The 16,230-nt window shown below is 44.9% G+C and overlaps 1 protein-coding gene across 4 annotated transcripts in view; it reads left to right on the plus strand.

The window, feature by feature from the left end:
* The window catches only part of ARHGAP26 (Rho GTPase activating protein 26), a 420,536-nt gene that overhangs the window by 112,077 nt on the left and 292,229 nt on the right, over nucleotides 1–16,230 (plus strand). For all 4 annotated transcript variants that reach the window (XM_037062978.1, XM_037062987.1, XM_037062996.1 and 1 more), the window contains 2 exons: nucleotides 5,439–5,549; nucleotides 15,020–15,124. In XM_037062978.1, the coding sequence (XP_036918873.1) occupies nucleotides 5,439–5,549; nucleotides 15,020–15,124 (216 nt within the window). The remainder of the gene's footprint in view (nucleotides 1–5,438; nucleotides 5,550–15,019; nucleotides 15,125–16,230) is intronic.

The following is a 16,230-nucleotide window of genomic DNA, read 5'->3' on the forward strand; positions in this document are numbered from 1 at the left end:
TTAATTTAAAAAAATCTCTTTCAACCAGTACTTGGTGGTGGTGTTTTTTTAAAAAAAAAATCAATAATTTATTGTTACTCCTGTGGTTTGTGGTTTGGTAATAACCTTGTTTCAAAAAAGTAAATTTTCTGACCTGGCTGGTGTAGCTCAGTGGATTGAGTGGGGGGGGCCTGCGAACCACATGATTGCGGTTCGATTCCCAGTCAGGGCACATGCCTGGGTTGCAGGCCAGTTCCCAGCAGGGAATGCACAAGAGGTAACCATACATTGATATTTCTCTCCCTCTCTCCTTCCCTTCCCCTCTAAAGATAAATAAATAAAATCTTTTTTAAAAAAGCTAAATTTTCTAACCTGCCCCTGGCTTTTTGGATCGGAATGGGGTCCTTTTTAAGAGTCAGCTTTGCAGCCATGAGCAGTGGCCATTTTTATTCTGTTCATGGAGGTTTATGTGGCGTGGGGGTTTGTGCTCCTGAGAGACAGTACGGTTTCCTGGTGAAACTCCAAATTTGGTACACAAATGTCATTTTATTTAATTCTTAACAGTTTGCTGATTGCTCTCAGGTATATGCTAAAGAGTAGCTTCAGGCTAGACCTCATTCTTAAATTTCTTTTTCTTTTTGGAGCAAATACCACATTAGTACTTTTGTAAAGTGAAAGTTCGTATGAAGATGATAGGGTCAAAAGTGGAAAGATGAAAACAACTCAAGAGACAGTGGAGTCTGAATCTGCTCCCAGGCAGGATTTCTTCCACCTCCTCAGGGATATGTGGTTCTCAGGACTCTTTGCCTGGGTATTTAAACCAGTTGCTTGAGTGACAGTGAAGACTCAGCAACCACTTCAGCTGCTAGTGTTTATGGTGGACTTTGCAGACCGGTCCTGGCCAACCAGCCAACAGCAACTGAGTACTTGGTGTGAACTGTAGTATGTAGAAAATACTAAAAAGCTTTCTTTGAAGTTCTTGTGCCTGAGTAGGGAAAACGAAGCAAATGCCTGAGGTGATTCTTAAAAGTAGTATAGCTGCTCAGGTAAATCTTGTCAAATGTGATAGAGAAAGCTGAAGAAATACTTATTTTTATTGCCTGGTATATAAAGGCTATTGACAGCTCTACATGGGGATTTAGGCTCCAGAAGACACCCTAGGACATGTGTTTATTCAGGATAAATATAGGGACTGGCACAAATAAAACCCTTTTTTCATGATAAAATCTTTTATTACAAAATCATAAGCATGTAATTCTGTAACGTAACAATATCACACTCAAGCACACCGTAGGACATTTTAGGTGAAATGTTCAAATTAAAGCTATAAATTATTATACCCATGTTATTATTTTACTAACCACACTCAAGTAGGTGTTACTTCTGCTGGACCCCGTATATAGTTTCACTTAGGTTTTGACCTTAGGCCCTCTCTTTTTAGTGAATTTGGAAACGTATTTAAGGAAAGTTTCTGGGTGCAGGTCACAATGGCCAGCTCTGGCCAGCTCTGTAGACTCTAAGCAGTTAGATGAGTCGAGGTATTCGGGAGTAGAGCAAGCGGGTATTGTTCCAGTCCCTGCTGAGAGCAGGAGGCCTGCTGTATAGTTACCCCACAGGCAGGGCGTTTCCTGGAGTGAGGGCACTGTCCTCCCCGTCTGTTCTCTCCATGCCTGGGTAGTGCCGACTTGATCTGGGAAGAGTCTGGCAAGTTCTTCAGGACCACGCCCATATCATCTCCCCAAGTAGCACGGCTAAGGGACCAGAACTGGCTTCCAAGGAGATAGCTTATTTCAAGCCTGCCCTGCCAGGTACTCACTGTGTGACCTGAGACAAGTACCCATCTCTCTGAGCTTGTAACTTCTTTGTAAAATGCTCATAAAATGCATGTCCTGCCTACTTCATGTCCAAGAAGGCAAGTTATAGCTGCCACACAAATAAATGTTGAGAATTATCCCTGTGACTGGCCTGTTGTTCTTCATCACTTATCCCTAAATCGGATGGCACTTTTCTTGACTGCCTTAGTCTGTTCAGGCTGCTTAACACAATACCACAGACTAGGTGGCTTATAAACAGCATAAATTTATTCCTCACAGTTCGGGAGGTTGGGCAGTCCAAGATTGAGGTGCCGGCACATTTGGTGCCTGGAGAGGCCTGCTTCCTGGTTCATCCAGACAGCAGTCTTGCTCTGTGTCCTCGCTTGGCCAGAAGGGGTAAGGGTCCCTTTATAAGGGCAGTGATCCCATTCCTGAGGGCTTCACCCACATGACCTAATCACCCCCAAAGGCCCACCCTCCAGATGCCATCACATTGGGGATTGATTATGTTTCAACATGGGGATTGATGGGAAGGGCACCCACATTCAGTCTGTAGCATGGACTTTGTTAGTTTATATTTTAGTGGATATTTTTTCATTATGCTCTTTTGTCACAGTCCTTTGTGTTCTTGTCTCCTACCCATTCATACTTTCTAAGTACTTTGAGGGCAAGGAGTAGGCCAAAGGTCTTTCCAATGAATCCTGGCCTATTATCAGTCATTACTATTTGATTGTACTTGAATGGAATTAAATTAAATCATTTAATAATAACAATAGTGATAATACTTGTACTGACAACAATAATAGCAGCAAATATTGAATGCATATTTATGTATCAGATGCTATGTTGAGCATTTTACATGGAATCATCTTAACTCCTCATAGCCACCCTGTGAAGTGCAAATGTATTTCCTTACTACATATGTAATATATAATGTATTCTCTTATTTTACATACTAGGAAACTTACGTGCTTAATAGTCTGCACATAGCTGACTTGAACCCTAGCCCCTGACTCTAGAACCTTTTCCCTTAACCCAGTTTGCTTTCCTGCTTCTACCTGGGGGGAGCGGGGGTGGGGGTGGGGGGGAGGGATAGCGCTCTGCTGCCTGCCGGCCATTGTCATTCAACGTGGGTCAGGCACCTCGCACTGGCCAGAATGGCGGGGGGAGCTGGGTTGTGACTGATCATCTGGTTGAACCTCCTGAAATTACCTTTGAAGGAGTTGAGTTTCTTGTAGAGGTCAACTGATTTACTCAAGGTCTTCCAGCTATTAGTGGTGATTTTCAGCACTTTATTTTTGAATCAACTGTTAGGATCATTATTAAATACCTAGTCAAATTTAATAGGATCTGCTTTCTTTGATTATCCAGAATTGTTCCCCGATTGCAGGGCTCTGAACCCAGTACTTGGAAATCCTAGCTCATCCCTTGATCCCTGATGGGGATCTAGCTAGGGCAGCCATGCGGAATGACACTGCCATCTAGTGGATGACTTTTTAAAAGTCCGTGTATTCTTCGGTGGCTCAGAAGCTCGCTTCAGAGACAATACTCATTTGTTCTACAAATATTCACTGCATGCTTCTGTGAACAGGTCTGTTCAGGCATTGGATGTATTGTGGAGGTGAAGTGAATGATCTGCCTTCGTGGAACTTACAGTCTAGGCAATGTCTCTTTTACAAGATGCACAGAATGGTTGGTAGCTCTCAGACAAACTGGTAGATTTAGTTCTCAAGGAACAGGCCGGGAAATTGTCTTAAGTGGCCTGCTGGGTGGGTTGGAATCCTGGCTTATGACTGCATTTCAGGGGGAGCTGAGGATGTGGGTTCTACGGCCCAGATGAGGGGTGGCCTTTGGCAGGAGACACATACCATTCCGTTTGGGATCTCTTCTTCCTTTTCCTTTGGAATTGCATTCAGTTGCACACTTCTTCTGGGTCCTGACGGCCACACAGAGGTCAGTCATTCCTTCCTCATGTGTCTGCTGAATGCTTACTATGGGCCAGACACCCTTCAGGGGCCTGGGATAGAAAAGAAGAAGAATGAGACAAGGTCTTTGCTCTTACTGACTTTATATTTCATTAGTCAACAAAAGAGAGGAATAAATAACAATGTTATGTAGTGATAAAGAAATAAACTGGGAGAGAAGATAGAGACCTCCTGAAATGGGCTATCTAAAATAATGTGGTTAGTGAAAGCTGCTCTGAAGAGGTGACATTGGAACAGAGACCAGAAGGATGAGAAGGAGCAAGCTAAGTGTTCCATGATTGTGGGTGTGTCATAAAATCTGATTGTCTGGGTCATGAAATAGAGCAGAGTAGGCTTGGACAGAATGAAAAATACAGAAGTGTATTGTACCTAATTATAAATGTATGTTTATTGGGTCATAATGCAAAAGGTATTTCTTATTGTGTATTAAAGTTTAAAAATTGAATATTTGTCTAAGGGAAGAGGTTTTCAAGCAGAAGGAATACCAAGTGCAAAGGTTGCATGGCAAGAAAGAAATTTGGAGTGTTGGAAAACAGCAAGGACCCCCAAGCGTCTGGAGGGTAGGGGTGGAAGGAGGTGAGGTGGGATGGATGAGCAGGTCACACCAGGTCTTGCAGACCATGGTGGAGGCCAGGGGAAGGCACTGAAGAAGCTGTGAGAACATCTGATTTAGAAAAGGTATTCTGGCTGCTGAGTGGAGACTGCCTGAGTGGATTAGAAGGGGAGGGAGTGATTGAAAGCAGGGAGACTGGTTGGGAGAGGAGTGAAATTGCTTGGGGATGATGGGGCTGGTTCAGGGGAGGAGCAGGGGTTGAAGCCCACCTACTCTGATGTCCCTGGTGATAATAACAAGCGAGGTGTACTGAACTTCCTGGTTTTCATGTTGTTTGCAACCTTTAGCTCATTTTCTCTTTGAAACAGCTCCACTCAGAGCAAGGGCAGATGCTGTCATCTCCATTATCCAGGTGTGGGAAAGAGACCCAAGAGGATGAGTGACTGGAGCCGGTCTCACTGGATAGAAAATGATAGAGCTGCAACTCCATCCCAGGCCTTTGCTCTGCTAGCTGTTGGCTGATGCAGGACTCTGCCAGTTTTCTCAGAGGACTTTCCTTCTGGCTTCTTCACTTTGCAGGAGGCACTTTGCAGATTTTCAGAATGACCCTTTTCCCAGTGGGGTCTCAGTTGTCTAGCTTATGCGGGAAAGATCTTACAGGGGCTGTGGGGTTGTCAGGGGAGTTAGGGTGGGGAGGCAGTGCTGCCTAGGGATTTAAAGGCACTCACACGTCTTGGAGGCAGATCAGCCAGGACAGAAGTCCTAGCTGTGCCCTGTACCGACTGCCTCAGGATCCTTAATGTCAGCAGAATTCATTTTTCTCCTGTAAATTAGAGGTAAAGATAATATCTTCCTCTTAGGAATTTAGTGAGTATTAAATAATTAGAATTAATGAAGTTTGCGTGAGGTGTAACGTATATATAGTTAATGGACACAGTGCCTGGAACAAAGTTAAGTGCTTGGCTAACCATTATTGTTATTCTTTTTTATGTTTCATGCTCTTTGCTTTGTTTTTAAAAACCATATCAAGACTTTTTCTGGCCTGCTTGCAGAATGCTCTCCTTGGGTAGTGACTTGATTTTCTCTGAAATTCCATCTTATTTGTAGGCAGACAGCCAACTGGACCTGGTCCGGCAGCATTTCTATGAGGTATCCCTGGAGTATGTCTTCAAGGTGCAGGAAGTCCAAGAGAGAAAGATGTTTGAGTTCGTGGAACCTGTAAGTAGATGCTCTGTGTTTAGTGGTGTTTCCATACTTTTATCCCCACCCCTTAGCTGACAGAATGATCAGCTACTCAGCTGACAGAATGATCTCAGTTGCTGATGAAGAGGTTGACCAGCCCTGAAGCTGTGCCTTGTGGTAAAGAGCAGTGCATCCCAGCCTGGCTGCTGTGGGCGCTTCCTGTGCTCATTCATGTACAACCCCAACAGGGAGGTAGTGTGTTCAGCAGTAGTTGCTTCCTCTAGCCACCCTGTGTTGTCCTATTTGGTTTGCAGGTGGAATTGGTAAAAATAAGGGAGGGGGGAAGTTTTTTTCATCTTGCCGATACATGGTAATTACACCTTAACTTTCTTCTTCCCTCTCCCTTCCTCTCCTCCTCAAATAATCCAAATGTAGTAGTAACCTAAGAAATAGGAGAATGTACATGGTACCTTTCTCTTTTTTTGCATACTGAGTTCAAAGCCCCTCTTTATCCCACTCATGCATTAAAAGATGCTTTATAAAGCAGTTTCTCACTTTAGGTTTGCCATAGCTGGGCAGCAGGGAGAGTCTGCCAGGTGGCCTGTGGTGGGATTTGGACTTGGGCAGTGTCTGCGGCCATGGAAGGTTATAGTGTAGACGCAGGTCTGTCTGTACTCGAGGCCACCCTGTTGTGGTTGTGGCTCCATGCAGACATGGTGCTGCCCCACCCTGCTGTGGCACTGTCCAGAAGACTTCGTGCAAACACCTCAAGATCATAAGGGTCTCAATTTAAAACTCTGCAGACCTTGAATTTTTTTAGTCAAATGCAGCTTCTGATTTAGACCCAAGCGTGGGTGAGCTATCTATACGAATAAGATTCTTACCTACCTAGAGGTAAGAAGGTGGTTCTCTAAAGAATAAAACTATAATAAACTGAAAGAAAATGACTATTCTTTTTAATAAAGAGTATTTTAGGCCCCACATCAAATGTACAAACTTTCGGGTTGCTTTTTAGACATGGAGACTTGTTAATGATTTCATCAGTACTCCAGTTGGCTTTGGAATTTGATGCTTACATCTTTCGCTGTACTGGGACTATAATCTTGGAACTCTACTCTCAGCCACCTTATCTGGCAAATTTTTTAATTCTCACCTGAGGCTATGTACATTTTTTTAGAGAGAAGGGAAGGTGGGGGAGAGACAGACAGACATTGATGTGACAGAGAAATGTTGATTGGTTGCCTCCCCTCCCAAGTGGGGATTGAACACGCAACCTAGGTATGTGCCCTGACTAGGGATCAAACCCACGACATTTTGGTGCACAGGATGATGCTCCAATCAACTGAGCCACCTGGCCAGGGCTTATCTAGGAAATGTTTAAAAGTCCTTAATTACTTCAGTCTTCTTATCTGAATATTAAAACATTAGAGCCACCTTCCTAGCTAGCAGTGGTCCCTGACACGGCAGGGTGTGGGAGGGGGGAGAAGCCCTCTGTCAGAGAGGGGAAGCTTGTTGGTTTCCCTGCCGAGGGCACAGAGATGTTAAAGCCAGACATTCAGTCAGAGGTTTGCTAAAGGCTCTTTCCTGTCTGTGGTCAGGGCAGGAATTAAAATGCTGCCACAGAGTTAGCTTTTGGCATTTTTGCTTGCTTTTATGAGAGTTCGTTCCTAGTGGAAAAAATACAGTATCATTCTAACAATCTGTATGTAATATGTAGTATGTTGATTGATACTACTCTGTAATTTCCTAATTTGGATGAGTTGCACTTTAATTAGCCCATCCTACATTTTGAGCAGAGCTTTGTGGTGCACTTTGATCTCTCAGCAGGTATTCCTAGTGACTTAGGTATTGTATCTTTTAGCTCTTGCTGGGTAATAAATATAACAATATGCATTTATTTTTTATACTTCCATGGGGTTCAACAAATCTACGCTGCGCTTAGCTGGATGAATCTGCTGATTGACGTGGGTTTTCTTCCTTCATTTTCCTTCCTCCTTCTCCTCCTCTTTGTCCTGTTTCTTTTTTTTCCTCCCAAGAAATCTACAAGGGTTTATCATTCAATATCCTGGCACTCTATTATAGTACACAAGTGTGTTGAGGTTTTTTGAGAGGCTGTATATCATCATTGTTAAGGGCTCTAGAGCCTGAATGCCTGGATTGAAATTCCAGCTCATCCATTTTTTGGGCTCTGTCGTTGGGGGAAGTTATTTGTGTCTTTGAACCTTAATTCCCTTGTTTGCAAAATGGGTAAATAATATAATTTATCATATAAAGCTGTTGTGAGGATTAACTATTAACTGTTTGTGTAAGATGCTTAGAAGAGAGTTAACCTCATCAGCACACAACTTTATATATTTGTTCTATAATTGCTAATTAGCCTCCAGTTAATTATTTTTCATCTGAGATAGAGAAATACATCAGCTTTGGCTGACTAGGGACTCCTCAAAGGAACCAATATTCAAGTGCCAATATTAACCAACAGTCTACCAATTTTAATATAAATAGTCTCAGTAAATCTAAAAGCATTTATTTATTGAATATGCTAGAAAATGCTGCAGACCCAGCTGCTGTCTCCGTGGAGCTCACAGACTCACCAGGAAAGCGAGATGTGGAGAGGTAGCCAAGGCCGAAGGCAGTTCAGGGCTGGGCAGCAGGAGGCCATAGAGGTGCCAGAAGGATTGGAGAAGGAGCAGATCACTGTGGTTGGCAGATGTTTTTCAAGTCGTAAAGTGAGGCACCTGAAAACCTAATGAAAAAATGGTCTGCTCTCATGTTAGAATGAAGAGACTTGGCCGAAGTTGAATGAAGTGAGTTGGTCTCGAGGCTCGATGTAGGACTCAGATGTTTGATCTTCACTTTTGTACAGTTCTCATTTCTGACCATGCCAGCTTATAGGCAGGCCAGTGGCTTCAGGAGCAGCTGAGACGAGGGAGAAGAGATTCATAGAGTGAAAATGCCACTGACTAGATCAGTGGTTCTTAAGGTCTTAGAAATACAAATTCTCAGACTCTACCCTAGCCCCCAAATTGGGGGGCGGGGCCCAGTGATAAGTATTTTAGTAAGTCCTCCAGGCGATTCTGCTGCATGTTAAAGTTTTTGCCGCTGGCCTACACCTTCTTGTACAAAAGAACAAGAATTAGTGATTGATACTGGCTGCAGCTGTACTGTGCCACTGTCAGGTGCTATACGTCATCCAGCCCTTACGCTATCGGGGAGGGGAGGCACTGTTTTTGTATCAGCCTCAGATGAAGAATGGAAGCACATTTATTTACTTCTCTAGGGTCACATTTAGTGAATGGGGTTGGTGTTCATGGTTTGAGTTGGTTGCGGTCAAGGGAATCTTCCAGCCGTACAAGGAACCCCCTCCTCACTCTGCTCATTTGTTTCTTAGAAAGTAACTTCATGTAACAGGATGTCATTGACCTTCAGAAAAAGAAACAAAATGCTAGCATTTCAAGGAAGAAAAATCAGACTTCTGGGGTCTAAACTATATATACCTATTTTTTTGTATGTGTGCCCTGGAAACCTTTGTTTTCTTGTTGAAGTACCACATGTTCTGGAGATTTGGATTGCAGATAATGACATACGGACTTCATGAAGGTGAAGACCTGTTCCATCTTTCCCTAAGTTTGCATAATGGAAGGTTACCTTGTGCTACAGAGAACTCATTCTCCCATTTGTCAGATGCTGCATCCTCTTGGCCCTCACCTCTGAGTGTTTCTTGGTGCTGGGCCTTCCTGTGCTTTCTCACTGCTCTGCCCCATTGCAGGTATTCATTTTTTCCTCTCAGGTCTGTTGCATCCTGTCCTGGGCCTCCCTCTTCTCCATCCTGGCCTGGACCCTATTACCACAGTGCATCCTCTAACCCATCAGTCTGGTTATATCTCTCTTGCTGAGTAGCTTCTTCTGGCACTCCTGTGCGAAACCCATTTTGTGCATGAGCGCAGTCTTTACTCAGCTCAGTGCAGTCGTAGGTGGCAAGATTATGCTTCTGTAAAAGAAGAATTAAAGGCAGTTACATGGCTTACCTAGCCCAGCTTCACATCATGCTATCGTCTGTCCTTTTCATGGTATCAGTGAATGCTTTTTGGCAGCTATAGTGGTTTGCTAGGGCTGCTGTAGCCGAGTGCCTTACGCTCGTGTCTTAGAGCAACGAAAATTTATTGCCTCGTATTTCTAGAGGCAAGAAGTCTAAGATCAAGGTGTCAATAGGGCATGCTCCCTCCGCAAGCTGTTGGGAAATTATCCTTTCTTTCCTCTCCCAGCTTCTGGTGGTTTGCTGGCATTCCTCACATTTAAATTTTTTAAAAATATATTTTATTGATTATGTTATTACAGTTGTCCTGTTTTCCCCCTTCACTCCCCTCCACCCTGCACCCCCCTCCCACCCACATTCCCCCTTTAGTTCATGTCCATGGGTCATACTTGTAAGTTCTTTAGCTTCTACATTTCCTATACTATTCTTACACTCCCCCTGTCTATTTTCTACCTACCATCTATGCTACTTATTTCTGTATGTTTTCCCCCCTCTCGCCCCCTCCCCTACTGCTAACCCTCCATGTGATCTGCATGTCTGTGGTTCTGTTCTTGTTCTAATTGTTTGCTTAGTTTGTTTTTCTTTTTGTTTTAGGTGTGGTTGTGAGTTTGCTGTCATTTTACTGTACATGTTCTTTATCTTCTCTTTCTTAGATGAGTCCCTTTAACATTTCATTTAATAAGGGCTTGGTGATGATGAACTCTTTGAATTTGACCTTATCTGAGAAGCACTTTATCTGCCCTTCCATTCTAAATGAAAGCTTTGCTGGATAGAGCAATCTTGGATGTAGGTCCTTGCATTTCATGACTTGGAATCCTTCTCTCCAGTTAGTTCCTTCTTGCCTGTAAGTTCTCTTTTGAGAAATCAGCTGACAGTCTTATAGGCACTCCTTTGTAGGTAACTGTCTCTTTTTGACTTGCTGCTTTTAAGATTTCTGTTATCTTTCATCTGTAATGTAATTATGATGTGCCTTGGTATGTTCCTCCTTGGGTCCAACTTCTTTGGGACTCTCTGAGCTTCCTAGACTTCCTGGAAGTCTTATTTCCTTTGCTAGAATGGGGAAGTTCTCCTTTATTATTTGTTCAAATAACTTTTCCACTTGTTCTTTCTCTTCTCCTTCTGGTATCTCTGTAATTCAAATGTTGGAACGTTTAAAGATGTCCTGGAGGTTCCTAAGCCTCACCTCAGTTTTTTAAATTCTTGTTTCTTCATTATTTTCTGATTGGATGTTTCTTTCTTTCTTCTGGTCCACTCCATTGATTTGAGTTCCAGTTTCCTTCCCATCACTCTTGGTTCCCTGTACATTTTTCTTTATTTCACTTAACATAGCCTTCATTTTTTTAATCTAATTTGCGACCAAATTCAACCAATCCTGTGAGCATCCTGATCACCGGTGTTTTGAACTGTGCATCTGACAGGTTGGCTATCTCTTCATCGCTTAGTTATATTTGTTCTGGAGCTTTGATCTGTTCTTTCCTTTGGGCCATTTTTTTTTTTTCATCTTGACGCACCTGTTGTGTAGTGAGGGGTAGGGTGTTCACCAGGGCGGGGCAACCCAGTCGCTGGGTTGTGACGCTGTGTGGGGGGGAGGGGTCCGAGAGGGAATAATGATGCTTGCTCCGCTCTCTGTTGGATTTCAGTCCGGTCTGTTCTTCCGCTTTCCCCACGCAAACTGGGCCCTACTGGTGCTGATTCCCAGGTGGGTGGGCTTGTGTACATTCTGGGGCCCTTTTGGTCTCTCCAACGAACTCTCCTGTGAGGCTGGGAGTTTCTCCCGGCACCTCAACCCCCACCAGTGTTTTCAATCGGTGCTTTTAGGCTTTATTTCCCTGCCCTGGGACCCTGGGTTGACTGGTCTGTCTCACTCCCGTTTCGCCCAGTTTATCTGCTCAAATGTGGGACCACCCGGGTCAGCCAGCCGCCTTGAGGGCTGTGCCCCTCCATAATCTGCTGCCTTGCTGGGTCGGCCAGCTGCCACCCTGCGCCCAGCGTCGGCCAGCCACTGCTTTGCTGCGTCACCCCTCTCCGCCCGGCTGCCCTACTCCGCCCCTCCTACTGGTCTGGTTTAATGTGTCTAACTCCTTGGTTGGACTTCCATACAGTTCAATATTCTGGCGGTGCTTGTTGTTTTTTGTTTTTAAATTGTTGTTGTCCTTATTTTGGTTGTGTGAGGAGGCACGGTGTGTCCGCCTACACCTCCGTCTTGGCCGGAACTCCACGTTCCTCACACTGTACTTGCACCTGGCCTGGCCCTTGTCTTCACACGCTGTCTTCCTGCCTGTGTTCCTCTGTGTGCACGTGTCCTCCTTTTGCAAGGGCAGTGGTCATTTTAGAGTAAGGCCTGATGGCTTTGTTTTAACTCACTTACCTCTGTAAAGAAGACCTATTTCTAAATAGAATCACATTTTGAGGTACTTTGGGGTTAGGATTTATTTTTATTTCTTATGTTTTCAATGGTTTTAAATTTTTAGTTTCTATTAAAATGTTCAAATACACATTAAAGTAGAGAGAATAGTCAGTACCTGTTTTTTTATTGTTCAGTTACTGTTGTCCCCACTGTCCCCCATTACTCTCCCCTGCCCTGTCCACCCCCACCTTCCACCTTCGACTTTCACCCCTTGTCTTTGTCCGTGGGTCCTTTGTACATGTTCCTTGACTTGACCCTTCCCTCTCTTTCCCCTGTTCTCCCCCCTTCCCCCCCTCCCTTCTGGTCACTGTCAGTTTGTTCTGTATTTCAACTTCTCTGGTTCTATTTTGCTCACTTGTTTGTTTGGGGGGTTAGGATTTGAACATATATTTTTGACCGGGAGTGGGGGTGGGGTACTAGGGGTCAGGGACATAATTTTTCAGATAGTCTGGAATGATGCAGCCAGCACTAAATGGCGTTACATTTTTGCTTATTTATTTTAAAAAAATCGATCTATGTTGTCAGCTAGAAAATAGAAATAGATATTTTTTCAGTTACTTCCTGAGGAGGATAATGATGGAGAAGGCGGCAAAGGGAGGTGGGAAGGTCTCGACTGGTATTTCCTTGGTCGGGCTGTGATTTTGTGTCCCTGACTGTTCAGGGGGGACCCTGGATGGACACACTGACTCCTCTTACCTGACAGCCAGTGAGGCTGCAGCAAGCCCTTCCTCTCTGTGTTTGAGCAGAAACGTTACTTTGAGGCGGACAGACCTTCCCATCCCTGGAGCCCTTCTCTGGGCCTTGCCCGGCGTCCTGAGGAGTGGCTTTTCATTTCCTACTGGGTACTATATGCAAAGGTTCATGCAGTTCGTGGGAAGGGGATGTCAGTAGGTGGGGATGACGAGAAAAGATGCTGCCAGGGGAGAAGGAAGGGAAAGTGGGCCAAAGATAGCAGCGTCTAAGGAATCATTTCTGCCGAACAATGGGTAATCGGGCGTGACACCAAAGGGCGTGAAAGCCAAAGTAACTGTTGGTGACTCTGCCTTTGGGGCACTGGTGTGTGTGCCCTGGTGGCATCTTAGTGAGCTGTTCGAGATCCAGCATTATCCTAAGCCAGAGAGGCTTTGTTGATTTGGAGTGAAGGATAAGTTCAAGTTAATAGGAGGAATGACTTCAGCATTAGCTGCTTATTTTCTGCTTGTTCTCCAGTGAAGGATAGCTCGGCGCCTTGGAAGAGTGAGGAGACTCAGCATTCAAGGACGGCAAGGAGGGAAGAGCTGGGACAGTTTTCGCTGTGGGTACTGACACTAGGTTTGGTGTACAGGTCCCTTCTTGTCTGCTACTGGAGCTGAGGAGAAGGAAGACTACGGGCCTTCTCAAAAAAGTGTTCTCTGTGAAGTAAATCCAAAGGCTTTGGTCATCTTTGAAACAGTTTATCTTTAGTCTTTGGTGTCTCTAGGTGACTTACTGCCCATTCATTGATTTAGGTTAGGGATCTATCTGTGGTACCACTAGATCTCTGTGTGTGTGTGTGTGTTGTAATAGATAGGGGACTCAGCAATGCCTGTTCCCCCAACCCCCGTGAGGGTCTGAGGGGGTTGGTAGTCTGGGGACAGTGGCAGTGGAAAGTTAAGGTACCACATTGTTGTAGGCGGGCTTTTGTCTGACTTCTCAGTGTAGAGCTCTCTGATGGACTGGGCTGGGCCTGTGGCTTGGCCCAAAGTGGGTCTTCCCTCTGATCCTCCCTCAGACGGAGTAGCACATGCCTTGGTGCTTCCCGTTTCTGTTACAGCAGGGTGGGAGGCGGGTGGGATGAGTTCCCTTAACCGCATTATTAGGGCTGCCCTCAGAAAAGGAGAGTTCGGTGAAAATAAGTGAGACCATGTTTAATAAGTAAAAGTATATTATTACTTAGGGATTGAAAAACTAAACACAACATAAAGTAAAGTGACTGTGTGTCTAATGTAATGTGATAGAGGGAGGTCCGTGGGCCTTTCAGACACATGGGAGTCGGCATTGAGAAGTTCAAGTTAGAATGGGCATGGTCCCCAAATGCAGGAAAACTGAGCCTGTGATGAGGTGAGGTTCTGGTTCTTCTAAAGCTTGTTCAACCTTCGATTATAATCCTTTTTCATGTTGAGATTTGGAACTGAGGCAAGATACGTAGAACTTGGGAAGGGGCCAGGGCAGCCTAACAAGAGTGAGGCTTGCACGCAGGCTCTGAGAGAAAAGACCATAGGGACGTTTATGTAGCTTGGAGTAGGGAGGGCCGGCAGGAGCCCAGGCGGGGACTTTAGTGGTTTTGGAGTATATGAAGGCGTGTTGTAAGGATTTCTGTGAACAGATGTTTTCAGTCTTCACTAAAGACAGGACTAAACAATGAATGGGCTTACCTTTAGCCCTAGGCGATTTAAGTGGGAATTTAGGGAAAGCGTACCTGACTATGTGGGAACATGGGAGTATTTTAATGAAGAAATCCATAGTGTTTACTTTTCAGTAGTTTAAGGAGAGCTGAGAAACACTTGAGCTGAAGTCGTACCTGTATGTTTTTTTTTTTAACTTTGCCTGTTAGACTTCAGACTCAGAACACACCAGCTTCCTTTCCTCCGTTTCTGGTTGGTTATCAATATAACCACACTCTTCTGCACAATAACCCAATACTACAAATGTGTTAGAAGGAGGCTGATTCGGAGCTGTGGTCTTTTAATTTCTAACAAAATTATTTTCTTAGGAGGTGGTAAGAGCTTGGGTGTTGGTGTCGATGAAATCTGGTCTCAGATGTTAGCTGCCACTTACTGTGTATTTGGGGCAAGTTATATGGCCTCTCTGAGAATCTACTTCCTTGTTACTAAAATGAATGTAACCGTAGTACTGATCTAATAGATGTTGTGAGTGCTCCTCAGAGAAACAGTGCCTGGCGTGCAAATAGTGCTCAGTAAGTGATAGCCATTATTATCACTTTATTCTGGATTTTCAAACCAGGGTGGGGGACGCAGATGCAACTACGTAATACCTCTTTGACCTACTGATGTGAACTCTACCCACCTTTCTACCTCATTGCAGCTACTGGCATTCTTGCAAGGACTCTTCACTTTCTATCACCATGGTTATGAGCTGGCCAAGGATTTCAGCGACTTCAAGATGCAGCTGACCATTAGCATACAGAACGTGAGTTTCCTTTCCCTGCTTAAGAAAAGGAAAAAACAAATTATGGGTTTGGTTGCCTAGAGATCCGCTTATGTGGGTTAGAATTCAGGTAAGGAGGATGGACCTTGCTTGGTTCAGAGGGCAGCTGGGGCAGGCATTTCTAGGGTCTTGGTAGCTCAGATTAGAACGTCAACCTCTTCTCCATTATTTCAAAGCACTATTTATGTTTTCGGAAGTGCTGCTGCTGATTATATTTTAAATCTGTGGCACCAGGGTCAGGATTTCCTTTGGCAGTGGAAGTTCCAGCCCAACCCATCCCAGCCCTGCCCAGCCCTGCTTCTGTGCCTCTAGCTGCCCTACCACACGAGACCTTGAAGTGTCCTGTCCGTGTGTGTGTTCCGGGAGTGGGGGGTGGGGCATACATGCTGGCCCGAGCTCAAACGATGTGCTCTTTTCAACTCTTACTTAGTAAGGCTGAGAGGAAATCCAAGTCAAAGGAAATCCCAATCTCCTTTCCCAGATTTTAAACAGCAGGACCTTTTGGTGCTAGGAATCCTGCCTAGGGCTGTTTGTTCAGCAGTTTCTGGTGCTGGAGCCCACTTCTTCCTTAAGTCTGGGCCACCTTAGTCTGCATGTCATCTTTGTTTCTAGATGATTCTGTGTGGAAAAGAAACCAAATGCACCCATGTGAGTTGTACTGCAGGGCTTTTAGAAGCCTGCAGCTTGCTCCGACATAGTTCTCTGTGTATTGTGCGAGAACAGGTAGTTGCAGAGTCTCAGAAAAGCTTCTACAGTGCGTGGCTTCTTGTTCAGCCAGCTTCCTTCTGAGGGCCAACTGAAGTGGAGATTTACACGTAGCAGGTTTGTAGGGAGCAGCGTCAGCAGAAACACCTAGGAGAGAGTGAGGCCCCTGCAAGAGAGGTTGGGCTGTGATGCAGTTGCGACAGAGGCCTCAGTCAGTGCCATGGGTGCCCTGGAGCTGGGATGTCCTTCAGAGTGGGCAGAATAGGAGCAAGGGGAGCAGGTGTTTGACGCTTTCCCCCTTTGTCCCTAGACTACTCCTTGGGTGGGTGCCACCTGCCCTGGGGAAGGGAGTAGCCCTCAGGGAAGCTGCTCCCTTCGGAGGA

This window comes from Sturnira hondurensis, unplaced genomic scaffold, assembly GCF_014824575.4.
Source record: "Sturnira hondurensis isolate 20B ecotype Veracruz unplaced genomic scaffold, ASM1482457v3 Scaffold0001120, whole genome shotgun sequence".
Lineage (NCBI taxonomy): Eukaryota > Metazoa > Chordata > Mammalia > Chiroptera > Phyllostomidae > Sturnira > Sturnira hondurensis.